The sequence below is a fragment of the Hemiscyllium ocellatum genome, chromosome 7 (assembly GCF_020745735.1).
Source record: "Hemiscyllium ocellatum isolate sHemOce1 chromosome 7, sHemOce1.pat.X.cur, whole genome shotgun sequence".
NCBI classification, from domain to species: domain Eukaryota; kingdom Metazoa; phylum Chordata; class Chondrichthyes; order Orectolobiformes; family Hemiscylliidae; genus Hemiscyllium; species Hemiscyllium ocellatum.
This window is the reverse complement of record NC_083407.1, coordinates 67,178,213-67,197,284: the sequence shown is the minus strand read 5'-3', so window position 1 is coordinate 67,197,284 and position 19,072 is coordinate 67,178,213. Positions and strand designations below refer to the sequence as shown.

The 19,072-nt window shown below is 40.8% G+C and overlaps 1 protein-coding gene across 1 annotated transcript in view; it reads left to right on the top strand.

The window, feature by feature from the left end:
- Positions 1 to 19,072, top strand: part of chn1 (chimerin 1) — a 157,038-nt gene that overhangs the window by 42,811 nt on the left and 95,155 nt on the right. Inside the window, exon 3 of the mRNA XM_060827931.1 lies at positions 14,431 to 14,719. Within this exon, the coding sequence (XP_060683914.1) occupies positions 14,431 to 14,719 (289 nt within the window). The remainder of the gene's footprint in view (positions 1 to 14,430; positions 14,720 to 19,072) is intronic.

The window sequence follows — 19,072 nt, the reverse complement described above, 5'->3', positions numbered from 1 at the left end:
GTGTCAAGCTCCTGGGAGTGGTCATCCACAACAAGCTTTCTTGGACTCTTTCTGTGGACGCACTGGTTACAAAGACCCAACAACATCACTTCTTCCTCAGGCAGCTGAGGAAATTTGGCATGACGGTGAATAAGGTCAAGGTTAGAGTGGTGCTGGAAAAGCATAGCAGGTCAGGCAGATCCAAGAAGCATGAAAATCAATATTTCGGGCAAAAGCCCTTCATCAGGATTGGAGACGGTTACAGAGTGGTGAACTCAGCCCAGACGATCACAAAGGCCAACCTCCCATATATAGGATCTATCTACCAGGCCCACTGTCAAGGATGGGCCATCAGCATTCTCAAAGGTCCATCCCACTCTGACAATGTTTTTCTACAACCTCCACCATCTGGGAGAAGGTACAGAAGCCTGAACACGCGCACGATTTTGGAACAGTTTCTACCCTACTGTTGTTAGAATACTGAATGGACTCTCAAACTCTTAACATTCACCTGTACCTGAGTTTTTGCTTTTGCTGCTGTTTAGCTATTATTTACTATCTATGCTACTTAACTCTGTGATCTGCCTGTATTGCTCACAAGACAAAGCTTTTTCACTGTGCCTCGCTACAGTGACAATAAATAAATTCAACTCAATTCAATTCAGCTGAACAAGCTGTAAGATTAAAATGGGAATCTTGTTGAAGAGAAAATCATCTTTAAGGTGGGATTTTTTGGAAGAGAAGTGGCATTGAATTAAACAAGTGACATTGAATAAAAGCAAAAATAATATAGATGCCAGAAATTTGAAACTAAACCGAGTATATTGGAAAAACTCAGCAGATCTGGCAGCCTTTATGGAGAAACATTTAGCATTTGAGTCCAATATAACTTCATCAAAAGAAAAGATGTTGAAAAATCGTTTTTTAATATTTCTGACAGATCAGTTCAAAATCTGCACTATTTAGCAATGTTTGTGCCATACAACACAAAAGAGGGCTATCCCAATGTGAAGACAGGACAGCAAGTTTTAGGATGCATTGGATGGGGAAGGAAACTGCAGGGGACGGGCACAATGAAATGTGGAGCTTATTCAAGGAACAGCTACTGCGTGGCAGGGAGGAAGTGGTCGAACGAGGGAACCATGATTTACCAAAGCAGTTGAATCTCTTCTCAGGAGGAAGAAGAAGGCTTATGTTAGGATGAGATGTGAAGGCTTAGTTAGGGTGCTTGAGAGTTACAAGTTAGCCAGGAAAGACTAAAGAGAGAGCTGAGAGCCAGGAGAGGACTTAAGAAGTTGTTGGCAGATAGCATCAAGGAAAACCCTAAATCTTTCTATAGATATATCAGGGTTAAAAGAATGACTATTGAAACATTACGGCCAATGAAAGAGAGTACTGGGAAGTTGTGTTTGGAGTCTGAGGTGATAGAAGTGCTAAATTAATATTTTTATTCACACTGGAAAAAGACAATGTTTAGATTACTTATAGTGTGGAAACAGGCCCTTCGACCCAGCAAGTCCACCCGACCTGCAACCCATCCATACCACTACACCTAACACTACAGGCAATTTAGCATGGCCAATTCACCTGACCTGCACATCTTTGGACTGTGGGAGGAAACCCACGCAGACACGGGGAGAATGTGCAAACTCCACATAGTCAGTCACCTGAGGCAGGAATTGAACTCAGGTCTCTAGCGCTGTGAGGCAGCAGCACTAACCACTGTACTACCGTGCCACCAACTATGTTGTCAAGGAGAGTACTGAGATACAGGGTGCTAGACTAGATGGAATTGAGGTTCACAAGGAGGAGGTGTTAGCAATTCTGGAAAGTGTGAAAATAGAAATGACCTCTGGGCTGGATGGGATTTGAAGCCAGGGAGGAGATTGCAGAGCCTTTGGCTTTGATCTTTATGTCGTCTTTGTCTACAGGAATAGTGCCAGAATACTCCCCTTGTTCAAGAAGGGGAGTAGAGACAACCCTGGTAGTTATAGGCCAGTGAGCCTTATTTTAATTGTGGGTAAACTGCTGGAAAAGGTCATAAGAGATCGGATTTATAATCATCTAGAGGAGTAAGTTGATTAGGGGTAGTCAACATTGTTTTGTGAAAGCTGGGTTGTGCCTCAAACCTTATTGAGTTCTTTGAGAAGGTGACCAAATAGGTGGATGAGGGTAAAGTGGTTGATTATGATGTATATGGATTTCAGTAAGGCATTTGGTAAGGTTCCCCATGGTTGGCTATTGCACAAAATATGGAGAGAAGGGATTGAGAGTGATTTATCGGTTTAGAGCAGAAATTGGCTAGCTGAAAGAAGATAGAGGATGGTGGTTGATGGGAAATGTTCAGCCTGGAGTTCAGTTACTAGTGGTGTACTGCAAGGATCTGTCTTGGGCCACTGCTGTTGGTCATTTTTATAAATGGCCTGGATGGGGGCATAGAAGGATGGGTTAGTAAACTTGCAGATGACACTAAGGTCGGTGGAGTGCTGAAGGATATTGTAGGTTACAGAGGGACATAGATAAGCTGTAGAGCTGGGCTGAGAGGTGGCAAATGAAGTTTAATATGAAAAAGTGTGAGGTGATTCACTTTGGAAGCAGTAACAGGAATAAAACGTACTGGGCTAATGGTAAGATTCTTGGTAATGTAGATGCACAGAGATTTCGGTGTCCATATATGTAGATTCCTTAAAGTTGCCATTCTGGTTTATCATTAAGAAGGTTATTAGGAAGGCATACGGTGCATTCGCTTTTATTAGTAGAGTATTGAGTTTGGGAGTCATGAGGTCATGCTGCATCTGTTCAAAACTCTGGTGTGGCTGCACTTGGAGTATTGCATACAGTTCTCGTCACCGCTTCATAGGAAGGATGTGGAAAGCTTTGGAAAGGGTTCAGAAGAAATTTAGTAGGATGTTGCCTGGTATGGAGGGAAGGTCTTATGAAGAAAGGTTGAGGAACTTGAGGCTGTTTTTATTCGAGAGAAGAAGATTGAGAGGTGACTTAATTGAGACACAAGATAATCAGACAGTTAGATGGGGTGGACAGTGAGAGCCTATTTCGTCGGATGGTGATGGCTAGCACGAGGGGACAACTTTAAGTTGAGGGTTGATAAATATAGGACAGATGTCAGAGGTAGTTTCTTTACTCAGAGTAGTAGAGGCGTGGAACACACCGCCTGCAACAGTTGTAGACTCGTCAACTTAAGGGGCATTCAAATGGTCATTGGAAAAATATACGGATGAAACTGGAATAGTGTAGGATAGGCTTCAGATTGGTTCCACGGGTTAGCGCAACATTGAGGGTCAACAGGCCTGTACTGTTCTATGTTCTATAACTTCTCTGCAAAGGCAGTACAGTGAGCACCCCTACTGACTTTCTGTTGGACAGATGCATATGCAATAGGTAGACCGATGATGAGTACAAATAGATTTCACCTTTTATTGGTTCCCTCATTACCTGTCATAGACCCAGTCCAAAAACTAAGCCCTGTAGGACTTTTCCAACCTGGCCAGTCGAGGATCCTGGACAACATTTGAATGCTTGCAACACCTGGAACAATGAAGTGCTCAGCAAGTTGCTGGCAGAACTCTCCATAGCCCAATTCGAAGTCCTATCCAACATTCCTGCAGTTTTACCCAAAAGAGCAAGATGAAATGGTGGTGTAAATGTACTGTAAATAAAAACATTTTAAAGAAATAGGTGCAGATTCTTACTGGAGAATCTACAACCAGAGGGCATAATCTCAGAGTAAAGAATCACCAATTTAAGACAAATGAGCAATTTTTTGAGTTTGGTGAATGTGAGAGTTCTTTACTGCAGTGAGCTGACAAGGCTGGGCCATTAAGTATATTCAATGCTAAGATTCTAAACATTGATGGAAACCAGGGTTATGGGGTGCAGCAAAAAGTGGAGTTGAGGATTATCAAATCAGCTGCACTTAGTGATTGGCAGAGTGGACTCGATAGTCTAGAGTGTGGTGCTGGAAAAGCACAGTAGGTAGGTCAGGCAGCATCCGAGGAGCAGAAAAGTTGCCATTTCGGACATAAACCTTTCATCAGGAATGAGGCTTGTGAGAGATAAATGGGTGGTGGATGGAGTTGAGAGGAAAGGTAGCTGAGAATGCAGTAGGTAGATGAAAGTGAAGGAGAAGGTGATTGGTCGGAGAGGAGGGTGGAGCGGATAGATGGGAAAGATCATGGATAGGTCAGAAGGCTGGTGCTGAGGATACTGTGGTAAGAGGGGAAATGAGGAAACAGGTGAAATCCACATTGATCCCATGTGGTTGCAGGGTCCCAAGCTGGAATATGAGGTGTTCTTCCTCCAGGCATTGGGTGGTAAGGGTTTGCTGGAGGAGGCCCAGGACTTGCATGTCCTTGATGGAGTGGGAGGGGGAGTTGAAGTGTTCAGCCACAGGGCAGTAGTGTTGGGTGGTGTGGGTGTCCCAGAGATGTTCAGAAACGCTCTGCAAGTCCTGCCTCCCTGATGTGGAGGAGACCAGATTGAGTGCAATGGATACAATAGATGACATTAATTGAGGTAGAAGTAAATTTCTGTTGGATTTCGAAGGATCTTTTGGAACCTTGGATGGAGGTGAGGGAGTGGTGTGGGTGCAGGTTTTGCAATTCCAGTGGTGGCACAGGAAGGTCCAGAAGTGGGTGTGGGCTGGTGGGGATGTGGATCTGAAGAGGGAGCCGTGAAGGGAATAGTCTCTCCAGAATGCTGATAGATGTGGGGAAGGAAATATATCTCTGGTGGTGCGGTCTCTTTGTAGGTGGCAGAAGTGGCAGAGGATGATACAATGTATTTAAAGGTTTGTGGGGTGAAAGATGAGGACCAGGGCAGTTCAGTCGTTGTTGCATTGGGAGGGGTGGGGTTCAAGGGCTGTGGTGTAGGAAGTGGAGGAGATGTGCTGGAGGACATCGTCGACCATGTGAGATGGGAAATTGCAATCTTGGAAGAAGGAGGATTTTCTAAGGTGGAATTTGTCATCCTGGGAACAGATCCGGTGGAAGAATTGGGATGCTGTTTTTACAGGAGATAGGGTGGGAGGAGGTATAGTCTAAGTAGCTGTGGAAGTCGGTGGGCTCATAGCAGATATCCGTTGTTAGTCGGTCACTGGAGATGGAGATGGAGAGGTCTACGAAGGGGAAGAAGGTGTCTGAAATGGTCCAGGTGAATTTGAGATCGGGGTGAAAGGTGTTGGTGAAGTTGATGAACTGTTCAACCTCCTCATGGGACTCTGTAGGCTGAATGGACATAAACCTTTCATCAGGAATGAGGCTTGTGAGAGATAAATGGGTGGTGGATGGAGTTGAGAGGAAAGGTAGCTGAGAATGCAGTAGGTAGATGAAAGTGAAGGAGAAGGTGATTGGTCGGAGAGGAGGGTGGAGCGGATAGATGGGAAAGATCATGGATAGGTCAGAAGGCTGGTGCTGAGGATACTGTGGTAAGAGGGGAAATGAGGAAACAGGTGAAATCCACATTGATCCCATGTGGTTGCACATCTGCTCCTACATTTTCTCGTTCTCCCAAACCTTCCATTCTCCATCAAAAAACCCTTTGTGTTGCTGTGCTACAATGCTTTTGGGACCTATACCCCACTTCCTTCCACCATCTCGGTCTGCACCTCACTCTCATCCCATCTGACTGCACCGACACATGCCTCCTTTTTTTCAGGAATACTCCACTCCTCCCTCTCCCAGGCTCCAGTCAACAAGTTCCTTTTCTGATGACTGTAGTTGAAAGCTGCTTTAACATAAAATAAATGTTTTCAATTGAGGTGGTTGGAGTGGTATGAAATTTAATTTCAGGGTCTTAATTTGCATAATTCACTCTGCATGTTTTGACTGAATGTTTTGAAACGCAGATTGAATGATTTGAAATGCAAATCATCACCATTCGATGCACGGTTGAGTACCAGAATTATGACAACATTTTCCAGTAGGAATGCACCCTGCCGCAAAGGATTGTCCAGGAGATTTTCATCCCTTGCCAAAATAGAAAATAATATAGCCTTCACTTAATATAATTTAAATTAAGACTTAAACTTGCTGTAGTGTTCATGCTGTTTCTAAAAGCCATCGACCATTCCAAATAGCTAAATGGCAAAGGTGAATTTCCAGTCAACTGAAACCTGCATCTTTCTTCTCTGCTATGTTTATGTTAGTCTGCGTTAGGTTTAGCCCTAATATCCAGTAAAGTGGAAAATATGTGGAATATATACAATGCTGTTGTTCAGACCATTAAAATCAAAGTTTCAACTGTTAATAAATTCCTAGATTATAAAGATGTAGTTCAAATGCTTTCTTTGAAGATGTGCTTGCCTTTGCATCTGGCATGAAAGCAACTGAGGTGACCTATCCTGTGATATTGATGGTAATCTTAGACTCCACTTCTCAAGTAATCAAAGAACACAAAGCGTCTGTGTACAGCAGTTAACACAATCACTGAACTACTGCAAAAATTACACCTCCAGCTGTTACAAACTATATACATGTTTAACCATCTGTTGCCATGAAAATAAATTCTTTCATTAGTTGTTCCATTGTTTGTTTTGTCTTCTGTTTTGAATGTACTGAAGAATGTCATGTCATTTAAATGTCATAATGCAAAGCTGAACATCTCAATTTATGCCTTGCCTGCATCCGTCTTCATTTCAATTGCATTTAGTTATCCAATGTTTGGCTTTCATGATACACTTCTTTCACAGTTTAAAATAATGTTATTGTACTTTCTCAACCACTAGCTACATTTAGCTAATTGAAAATTCAGATGTGGATAATTGCATTCCTTTTTAGTAGATAAAAACATTTCTTATTGCTTATAAATAAGCAATGTAATATTCTTGTGCATTTCGAGAAAATGGTGTGGCCAAAGGCATTGTGGTTTGCTGTAATTTTGTGAATGCTATTTTGGTTGCTGAAAGCTTGTAAACTTATAAATATACAGGTGAATTACATTTACCTGTATTATGTACAATAAAGTAAGACATGTTAGAGGCCTCTTGTAGTGCAGTGGTATTGCCCCTACCAGAAGCCCCAGGTTCAATTCCCACCTGCTCCAGAAATCTATCATAATATCTCTGAACAGGCTGACTAGAAAAATATTTGCAACTATACAAGGCAAGTTAGGGACTCTTGTTGGGTAGTGGTAGGGCCCCTATTTCTAAGCCACATGCTCCAGCAGTATGTAATAACATCTCTGACAAGGTGGTTAGAAAATACCTATAAGACATGTTTCACTAAAATGGTGCAACCGTACCCTTGTTTGTGGCTGGTTAGCAATTTCAGTTGGACATAGTGTCTATATCTTTTAAACAGATTGAATTTGAAATTGCATAAAGCAATATTTCTGAAATGCACATGGTATGTTGATGTCCAATTATATACTTTATTCAAAATGTTAAAACTGTTCCTAAAGTAGAATGTAATATTCTTTACTTGCAATTTAACTTTTCTGTTCTTATTAGAATATTTAAGATCAGAATCAAAATGGGATAAAAATTATAAATTCAATCTATTCCTTTTTAGATTTATAATCCAGAAGCATGTTAATGTCCTCCTCCTGCATTTTGGATCTGTCTTTAAAACAAACTATAAGTAGCTTCTGTAACTTGCTTGATACAAAATTAAATAATAAATAAAGACATTTTCTCTGAGGTAACTATTATGCCAGTTTTTGGCTTAACATCAAGAGGAAGTTAACAATCTAAAATTGTCAGCCCAGAGACTCAGTCATTTGTAGCATAGAAGGAAGCCATTTGACCCAACATATTTGTGCCAGTCAACAAAGATCTGACTGTTCTAATCCCATTTCCTGCTGTTCACCCAAAGCCCTGGAGACTACGGCAATGCAAATTAATATAAATGTGAGAGTTTGTGACTCAAACATAGTTTTAGGTCAAAGTTGAAAATCACGCAACACCAGGTTATAGTCCAACAGGTTTATTTGGGGGCATTGGCTTTCAAAGCACTGCTTTTTCACCAATTGATGAAGCAGCACTTCAAATGCTCGTCTAAACCTGGACTATAACCTGGTGTTGTGTGATTTTTAACTTTGTCCACTCCAGTTCAACAACGGTTCCTTTACATCATAATTTAGTCAGTGAGCTCCAGATTAACACCGCCCTCTAGAAGAAAGAAATTCTCCTCAACACTCTTTTTAGCTGCTACCTGTTACCTTAAGTCTATGCCCTCAGTAATTAAATTTAAAAAGTGCTTTTCTATGCACCCTATCTAGCCCCTTATAATCTTATACACATCTATCAGGTCCCTAGCCAATTTACACTGCTCCAAGAAAGACCATCCCAGCCTATCCAACCTTTCTTCATAGCTCAGACATTCAAGCCACACAGCATCCTGGCATACCTCCTCTAAATCTACTGCATTGCAATTATGCCCTTTCTATAATGTGGTGACCGGAACTGCATGCAGTCTTATGCAGCATTTTATACAGTTCGAGGATAATCTCTCTGCTCTTGCGTATATGCCTCGCTAAATATCCTGTACATCATCTTTGCCACCTTATCATTACCCTGCTACTTTCAGGGGTTTGTAGATGCGTGTATTAGGATCCCTCTGATCTTTAGTGCTTTCCAGGTCCAACCAAATATTTTGTTTTGACACATGGTGAGTTATTATAAAAGCTAGCAGTAGCTTCAGGCAGCATTATGTTTTATGACGATGTAGTTCTACCATATAAGAAAGAAGTGTTTTGTTTCGGTGATCAAAACATTAGATGTATATGACTTTTGCTGTCACTATTTTATAAAACACTCATAAACTATTTAGAAAGCACCTAATCTGTCCTTTGGGCATTAACAAGCAGGTGATCAACGTACATTGGTAAATCCTTCTGCTGAACCAAGGATCTTATGATGTGCAATACTAAGAAAAAGTAACTTAATTGAGTTTCCCAAACAGTGACATGGCCAAGACTAGATACTTTGAAACAGGTTTTTTCAACAGATGGCCACAATGTGGTTTAAAGGTCATGTCTGGCTGTCCTCTGGGATTCCAAGTATGGGAAATACAAACGGAAGATGGCCCTGCTCCTCCTATTGGAAGCTGTTTCTCTCCCACACTTACCTCTGATAAGCTTACTGATGAACCTACCAGTGGCAAATGGAAAGAAAAACCTCTTGAGCAGCCAATTTTGTGAGCATGAGTAACTTCAGTTGGTTTGAGGCCTAAATGTGAACAGTGGTGACGGTGAGTCAGTTGAATGGGGGAAGAGATTGCAATGGATGGGATAACAGCCCAGTGGATTCAGGGGAAAGAATCTCTGACTCAGAGAAAGATGAGTTCCCCCATTTTCATGCTGAAATGCTCCCCCTGAAGGCAACAGTCAGGATGATGGAGTGGGTCCATGAGAAAATGAAGAAAAAAGAGAGTGGCTGACAGAAGGAAAGTGTGAATGAGGGAGAATGTGTGGAGTTTTTTGCTCACTCACTTAATCTGTCTGTACCCTGTGCAGACAATATATATTGTAAGTAATTGCGACCTCAGCACCAATACCTGTGGCACTCTACTAGTTAATTCTGAAAATGCACCCCCCCCCCCCCCCCCCCCCCCCCCCCCCCCCCACCATATAGCTGGGGCCCATACGTGTGCCCATGGCTACCACTTTGGTCTGGAGGAAGTGGGAGGATTCAAAGGAGAAATTGTTAAGGGTGAGGACCAGTTCGGCACACGTATGGGCCCCAGCTATGCCTGTCTCTTTATTGGCTATGTAGATCTTCAGTAATTACACTGGCATCACTCCCCACCTCTTCCTCTGCTACATTGATGACTGCATTGGCGCCACCTCGTGCTCCCGCGAGGAGGTTGAGCAATTCATCAACTTCACCAACACATTCCACCCTGACTTTAAATTTACCTGGACCATCTCTGACACCTCCCTCGCCTTCCTGGACCTCTCCATCTCCATTAATGATGACCGACTGGACACTGACATTTTTTACAAACCCACCGACTCCCACAGCTACCTGGATTACACCTCTTCCTACCCTATCTCTTGCAAAAATGCCATCCCATATTCCCAATTCCTCCGCCTCCACCGTATCTGCTCCCAGGAGGACCAGTTCCACCACAGAACACACCAGATGGCCTCCTTCTTTAGAGACGGCAATTTCCCTTCCCACGTGGTTAAAGATGCCCTCCAACGCATCTCGTCCACATCCCGCACCTCCGCCCTCAGACCACACCCCTCCAACCGTAACAAGGACAGAACGCCCCAGTGCTCACCTTCCACCCTACCAACCTTCGCATAAACCAAATCATCCGCCGACGTTTCCGCCACCTCCAAAAAGACCCACCACCAGGGATATATTTCCCTCCCCACCCCTTTCTGCCTTCCACAAAGACCGTTCCCTCCGTGACTACCTGGTCAGGTCCATGCTCCCCCTATGACCCACCCTCCCATCCTGGCACTTTCCCCTGCCACCGCAGGAACTGTAAAACCTGTGCCCATACCTCCTCCCTCACCTCTATCCAAGGCCCTAAAGGAGCCTTCCACATCCATCAAAGTTTTACCTGCACATCCACTCATATCATTTATTGTATCCTTTGCTCCCGATGCGGTCTCCTCTACATTGGGGAGACTGGGCGCCTCCTAGCAGAACGCTTTAGGGAACATCTCCGGGACACCCGCACCAATCAACCACACCGCCCCGTGGCCCAACATTTCAATTTCCCCTCCCACTCTGCCGAGGATGGAGGTCCTGGGCCTCCTTCACCGCCGCTCCCTCACCACCAGACGCCTCATCTTCCACCTCGGAACACTTCAACCCCAGGGCATCAATGTGGACTTCAACAGCTTCCTCATTTCCCCTTCCCCCACCTCATCCTAGTTTCAAACTTCCAGCTCAGCACTGTCACCATGACTTGTCCTGACTGGTCCAACCGGCTTATCTTCTTTTCCACCTATCCACTCCACCGTATCCTCCCTGACCTATCACCTTCCTCTCCTCTCCCACTCACCCATTGTACTCTATGCTACTCTCTCCCCACCCCACCCCCCTCTAGCTTATCTCTCCATTCTTCCAACTCACTGCCTTTATTCCTGATGAAGGGCTTTTGCCCGAAACGTCGATTTCGCTGCTCGTTGGATGCTGCCTGAACTGCTGTGCTCTTCCAGCACCACTGATCCAGAATCTGGTTTCCAGCATCTGCAGTCATTGTTTTTACCCCATTATTATTTATCCAGCCTCATTCTGTAAGGGGTCTATGTTCACCTTTGATATTATTTACAAGTTTACCCTCAAATTATATTTTCTCACTTTTTTTTGCTACTAGCCATCTTCTGGTTTTTAAAGCTTTCCTGATCCTCTGGCTTACCACTAATCTCTGCCACATTTTATGTTTTTTGTTTTAATGTGATGCTTTCCTTAACTTCCCTGGTTAACCATGGTTAGCATTTGACTTTCCTAAAATCTTCATCCTTCACTGGAATATATCTTTGCTGTAAATCATAAACTATTTTCTTGAACATCTGCCATTCTTCCTCCGCCATCTTTTCTGCTAAGTTACTTTCTGATCCACTCCAGGCAGCTTATCCCCCAATCTTATGTAATTACCCTTATTTAAGTTTAGCATAGTTATTTCTGATCTCAGTTCCTCCCTCTCAAACTGCTAAATTCTATCATGTTTTGGTCAGTGTTTCTTAGGAGATCTTTTACACTGACATTTATTAAATCTGTCTCATTACACATCTGTAGATCCAAAGTAGCCTGATCCCTATTTGGCTCCACTACGTATTGTTGTCGGAGACTGTGTTTCAAACAGACTGAATTCTTCCTCATAGGTACCTTTTGAAAATCTAAGGATGTGAAGATTAAAGACACCTGTGATTAATGTACTGCTTTTGTTACATACTTTCATTTTTTTCTTGATTTATTCTCCATCCCACCATATAGCTACTATTAGGGACCTAAGGACTACTCCTACTGGTCTTCTCTTTCCCTTTTTGTTTCTTACTTCACCCACTTGGATTCTATGTGTTGCGATCCAAGAACATTTATAATATTTATTCCATCCTAATAATGCTGTCAAACCACCCTTTCCATCCCACATGGCCTTTTGCAAATTCACATACTTCTGTATACCTAGATAAACTATTTCCACTGGTTGGGGATTCTAGAACTAGATGGCATAGTCTGAAAATTAGGGCCAGACTGTTGAGGGGAGATGTTAGGGAGCATTTCTACACACAAAGGGAGGTAGATGTTTGAAACTCTCTCAAACAGCAGAGGATGCAGGATCAGTTATTAATTTTAAATCTGAGAACTTTTTGTTAAGCAAATGTATAAAGGGATATGGGCCAAAGATAGGTATACGAAAATAGACAGGTTGGACCAGACAGTTAGACCACGATCAACCATGATCTTATTTGAATGGTGGAACAGATTCAAGGGGCTAAATGACCTCCTTTTCCTATGTTCCTATATTTAGTTCCCAGCTTTGACTTTGTTGTAGCCACACCTGCATAATGCCTATAACATTGTACGCATTTGCCTGTAATTGTACCATTGATTCATTTATTTTCTTCTAAATACAATGCATTTTTAAGTATAGAGCCATTAATTTTGCTGTTTTTATTCTCTTCTTTATTTTATGTATTTATTGGTATTTTTCTATGTTTGTATGATCTGTGCTATCCTGTTCCATTCTGGATATAATTATCCAAATAGCTGCCGTGTAATCCTGCATGTCCTCTTCTAAGGCAGAAGTGAGGACTGCAGATGCTGGAAATCAGAGTCTAGATTAGAGTGATGCTGGAAAAGCACAGCAGATCAGGCAGCATCCGAGGAGCAGGAAAATCGATGTTTTGGGCAAAAGCTCTTCTCTAAGCCTACATTTTGCTTCTCCCAAACCTTCCCACCCACCCAGCCCTCACTCTCCCACTCCCCCTCTCTAATTAGTTGAAAGCCCTCTCTACAGTCATAGTTATTCAATTTGCCAGGATATGGGTGCCAGTGTGGTTCATGTGAATCAGTAGCTCTCTTCTACCCGCAGTGTCAGTGTAGCACAAACTGAAATCAGTTCCATTTATGCCAATCTTTGAGCCACACATTTAACTTCTTGACTTTAATCCTGTGCCTGTGACTCATGTGTTATCCAGAGATTATAGCTTTGAAAATTCTGCTTTCTAAGTTAGCTCTTCTCAGTTTAAAATCTAGTCCTATCCATATGGATTAATATTACTGGCCCTTCCTCTCCCTATCCAAATTCAATTTTAGCCCTGAGGTGATATCTAAAAACCTGGCGTTGGCTAGGCAACATACCCTCTCACTCATGCCTGAAGAGAACAAGTAGTATCTATATCTAAACTGTTCCCTCTCACAGCTTTGTTCCTAATTCCTGTCCCTTCTGGAATAGTTCTGTAATCTGTTTGCTCGTATTCCCTGCAGTCTCTACACTAATCTGCATAGCTTGCATGAACCTTGTAACTGTTGGACAGTTGTTGTGAGGCAGGGGCCAAAGCATCTGGGACTGAGGGATGATGGAACCTGAGGGTTGTGGCCACTTTTTTGGATTAGTGTCCAGGTAATTTTCCTCTTCCCTGATGTGGCTCAAAGTCTACAGCTCCGTCTCTAGTTCCTCAACTTGGATCCCAAGTTCTTTGACCTACAAACATTTACTTTGTTTGGGATCATATTGGTGTCCAGCAGCTTCCGTATGTTACAGTAGAAACACATCATCCAACCTGTCATCACTATCGTATTTGATTTACCTTATAACATTGTTGTTTGAGATTCCCTGCTTTTTACATTTCGCTCATATTATATTGTTTTCATAAATAAATAAAGGAAATATTAAATATTTATCCTGTGCATAGAATTTTCAAAATTCAATGAACAAGATTTCCTTCGCTACATACTGCAAACACTGTTTTGCTTGCAATACTGTTTGAAGCTCATGCAACATATAGGTACTTTGTGCACCAAACTCAGAAATGCAACTGATTTCTGAGCTTTCTAGCTTCAGGCAGCAATTTTATGTGAATGTAATTGTTGACTTTAGGACTGGATAACATTCCAGACATCCTGCTACTTCTGAAATGATTCCACAGTTAGGTTCAACTAATGTATTAAACAGTTTGATATGTTCATGGAGGACACAATTTACAAGGCAAAATCTGTAGCAGAAACTGAATGTATTAATATAAATCTTAAAATTCTCTTGTATTCTCAGTATTTTTTTAAAATTTCATCACAGCCGTACGTTAGTGTTATCAAAGGCTTGAAGAAGAAAAATGGGTAGTTTGCCAAGGGTTGCCAGTGGTCTGGTGATCGGCTTCCATTTTCCTTAAAATTCCCTTCCCATCTGTGTACTCAAGTTTTATATTGCTGTTATGGTACAATGCACAATGAATGCTTTGATAGCTTGAAGTTTTGGACACACAGAAATTGTGCTTTATTCACTTTGTTCTAATTTCTGCTCTCAATTGAGACAGGTTTGGAACTCAGACCAGAAATTTTCGTCTTTACTATGATGGGAAACACTTTGTTGGAGAAAAACGTTTTGAGTCGATCCATGACCTGGTAACAGACGGATTAATTACATTATACATTGAGACTAAGGCTGCAGAATACATTGCCAAGATGACGATTAATCCAATCTATGAGCACATAGGCTATACAACTTTAAACCGAGAGCCTACCAACACAAAATGTCTTCCAGCTGTGAGGGACATACAAGCAGAGCCCCAATGTGCTGAAGACAGTGCCACTCCAGAGGAGAGGGTAAGGATTCAAAAATATTTCTTCTCCATCTCCCACTCCTTTTTTTTAATACTGTGGGGGTTTTTTTACACAAATATGGAAGACTTGTTGAGAGCTATATTATTTGGGTATGTAGACAGCAAAGTTTAATGTAGTAGTGATAATGTAGTAGACAGGCTAAAGGTATAACAGCCTATATATTCCAATTTTAGAGCACTTTGTGGTAGTATATAATATAATATTCCTGTAGTAGGGAATCATCAAAGATGGTAGAGAGGTAAGCTAGTTGGAGCTTGCTGTGGCCAAGGAAAATGGCATGATCTGCAAAGCGCACATATTATAGTTTAGGTGGGAGTATTATTTAAAATCAATTATTTAAACCAGAAGAGCAAAATGAAATTATTTTGGAAACGTAATCCAAACCTTAAAAGCTTGTTATACTCTTAAATGCACGAATTGATATATTATTTTAAATTGGAATTTTGATTGTTGTTTTGGACCCTTTTCTCCAATTCAGCACTGGAGTTGTATCTTTTACTGATGACAAGTCTTCTTTTGATAGTGCATGTTGCTCTACATCTCCTTATTATACTCACAAGCAGAGTAGACATCCAGCTGGAAATGATCATAGATAACCATCCAATTTGTAGTAGTGATTTAACAACAAGCAAATAAAGAGTATTATACACATTTCAATATTCCTACTTATTTTTGTTATTGTTGATGTTGCGAGATAATGTGGTTACTTATTGCCTTACATCAATATTCATATTAATACCAACAGGGAAGTGATGTGGGATATGCAACTGCCATTTTAAAATGACAGACTCTTCGAAAATAAATTTAGTTCTGTTTCACAGTTTCTCCTTAGTAGAATATAGACTGGTCTCTCGTTTTCAGACATTACTGTTTTAGTCAACATTATCCTCCAGGAACATGTAGAGGTTCTATCATTAGCCAGCATCATTGTGTAATGATTTCCAGACAGCTGGGCAAAGAAACTACATGCATTTCCTCTGCTCATTCTAATTATAACTATAAAGTTCTTAGTAACCAGAATAAATCAAAAAGGTTTGAAAAGTCTTGAATTACTTCGATCAACAAAGCAACGACCTGTCCGAAGTGAATTAAATATCACCAGGGCCTTCAATTTCCTTATCCTGGAAGAAGAATTACTTTATTCTGCTTCATTAAATGGAATTTCAGCAATGCCAGTTTTCTAAATGAAAGGCTCTTAATCCAGATGTAAGGTGAGGGTCTAGTAATCTGTAAAAATACTGAAATGGTGCTCATCATTACTTCAAAGCATAACTGTTGACATTTTGCTTGTTGACATCTAGAAATCAAATATATATTTTACATATTGTGTACCAATATGTTAGGGACCTTTTAATATTAGAAAAGATATACAAACACCTCATTTTAACAAATAGAGCTACTCCATTAGATTTCATTATTTTAACACAAATTTATTCTACACAAGTTTAGACAAAATGAGAAGTATACTATATATTTATATATATATATATATATATACCAGATATATACCATATGAACTATATTGTTTAGTTATGTACTCACATTTACTTCCTATTCCTACATTTAGAAAGAAGTGTAGGTGTACAATCCTGTGGACTAAGTGTTGTAAAATGGCATTGGAATAGTTAGGTGTTTTCGACTGGCACAACCTTGATGAACCAAAAGAGAGTCTAACATCACCCCATGACATTCATAGAGTCATAGGATTTTGCAGTGCAGAAGGAGGCCATTTAGCCTGTCATGCCTGTACTGGCTCTTGAAAGAGCTATCCTGCTGGTGCCACTCTCCAACCCCATTCTTCTAAATTCATCACTTTCAAAACTATATCGAGCTCTTTTTTGAAACCTCCTATGGTATCTGCCTCCACCACTCTCCCGGGCATTGCATTCCAAATCGTAAGTATCTCATTACACTCCTAAATCTTTTGCTGACAACCTTGAAGTTGTGACATCTAGTTATTGAGATATCAACTGGTAAAAATAGATTATCCTTGTTTACCAAGTTAAACTTGTTCATACTTTTGAACATCTCAATAAGGTTATCTCTTAATCGTTTCTGCTTCAGTGCAAATAAGCCTAATTTATCCAACTTTTCCTTATATCTATTCAATAGCGTTGCCACTGAATCCACAATCAATATCCTAGGGTTGACCATCGACCAGAAATTGAACAGGGCTAGCCATATAAATACAGTGGCTACAAGAGGAGGTCAGACGCTATGACTCTCGCAGTGCATAATTAACTTGCTGATTTCTCAAAGTCTCTCCACCATGTACAAGGCACAAATCAGGAATGTGATGGAGTACTGGAGTAGTACCCATTTGCCTGGACGTATGCAGCTACAACAGCACTGAAGAAGCTTAACATCACAGTCATAGAGTTATAAAAGTCTGCAGTACAATAAAAAGGCTCTATGCCTGACCTATGGGAACTTCATTTTTGGCCTTATTATCTTTCTATATTTTTTACTGCAGTGACATTGACTTGCGCAGTCAGCCATTTTAGAACAACTTTTATTTATAATGACAACTTTCCAATAGAGGGCAGTACAACAAAATGCTTGTCTGTTACAATGTATGGCATATACATTTTGAAATTGGAATATATAGTCTGAATTTTATCATTTACATGAGTTGTGAAGCAAACTATCTTGATCTTAGTAGCATGACACAAAGGCTCATCCCTGATAGTCTCCTCCATAGATGTGATGAAAATCAGCTGTCTGACAAAGCATTGACCAGAATAATGAATAGCTGTAGTTGTATCACACTCCTCCCAGGAATGTAGAAGGCATTATAGGCGTACCATGCATCCTTTTTCATTTAGCAAATTCATATTCCCAAATTTGAGAGAAAATAATGGAATCATATTTAAGTAGTAAACTGATTTGACTTCTTCAGTCACACCTGCTGTCACATGAACCTGCATTTCTTACCCCATCTAACTTTTAACCCCTGTTTGCTTCACTCATCATCTTCTCACTTCTTGCATTTCAGCCAGTAACTGTCCTTTCCTTACTCACCTGAATGTTTATATAGGCCATTCAAGAAATTCTTCCTGCAAATGACCTAAGACTATAAGAAATAGGAACAAAAGTAGGCCAATTGGCCCCTCAAGCCTACTCTGTCATTCAATAGTATCATGGCTGATCTGATATTCCTCATTTTGACTTTGCTGCATTTTCCCATAATCCTGATTCCCTGACTGATCAAGAATTTATATATTTCAGCTTCACTGCTCTTTGTGACAATGAGTTCCAAAGACACTAAACCCCCAGAAGAAATTCCTCCTTATCTAGCCTCAAATTGGCTTTCTTTTATTCTGAGACTATGCCCTCTGGTTATGGACTCTCCCATAAGGGAAAACATCCTTTCATTTACCTTGTCAAGCCCCTTAAGAATTAGATATATTCCAATGAGATCGCCACTCATTCTTCTAAACTCCAGTGAGTAGATTCCCAACCTGTTTAACATTTCCTTTTAGACAATCCCTCCATACTAGGGATCATCCTATTGAACCTTCTATGAACTGCCTCCAATAAAATAATATATTTTCTTAAATAAGGGGACCAAAAGTAGTCCAGATATGGTCTCACCAGCACCTTTATATATAGTTGCAGTAAGACATCCCTACTCTTATATTCCAACTCCCTTGAAATAAGAGCCAGCATTCCATTCGTCTTTGTGATTAACAGTTGCACCTGTATGCTGGCTTTCTGTGTTTCATGAGCAAGTACTCCCAAATCCCTTTGTGTTGCAGCTTTCTACAGTTTTGCTCCATTTAAATAAAACTGTTCTTTTGTTCTCTCTTCCAAAATGAACAATTCCATATTTTCCCATGTTATACTCCATTTGCTGACTTTTTGCCAAATTACTTAATATATCAATATCTCTCCAAATTGTTTATATCCTCTTCAATCTGCCCTTCCACCTATTTTAGTGTTGTGTGCAAATTTGACAACTGTACATTTGCTTCCATCCTCCAAGTCATTAATGTATATTGTACACAATTGCAGTCCCAGCACTGATCCCTATGACAAATTGAGTCTCCACAAACATTTAAACTGCAATCGCTGGTCCCAAGTCTAGAGTGCCAACTGATAAGCCATGGAACTGCCTGAAATCTATAGAAGTTAAAACTGATAATTGCCAAATGGTTTGCCTCACATGGTTTCATATGTCAGTAATGATACAATGTGTTTTGAATTGTTAAGAAGAATGATAATTGTAAATGTCCTTTCAGTTAATAGCCAGTCAGTTTATAAGTAACTGTTTGCAAAGCAATTAATGTTTGCTAGAACATTGATTTGGAATTTTCAAAATTTTAATTAAAATTG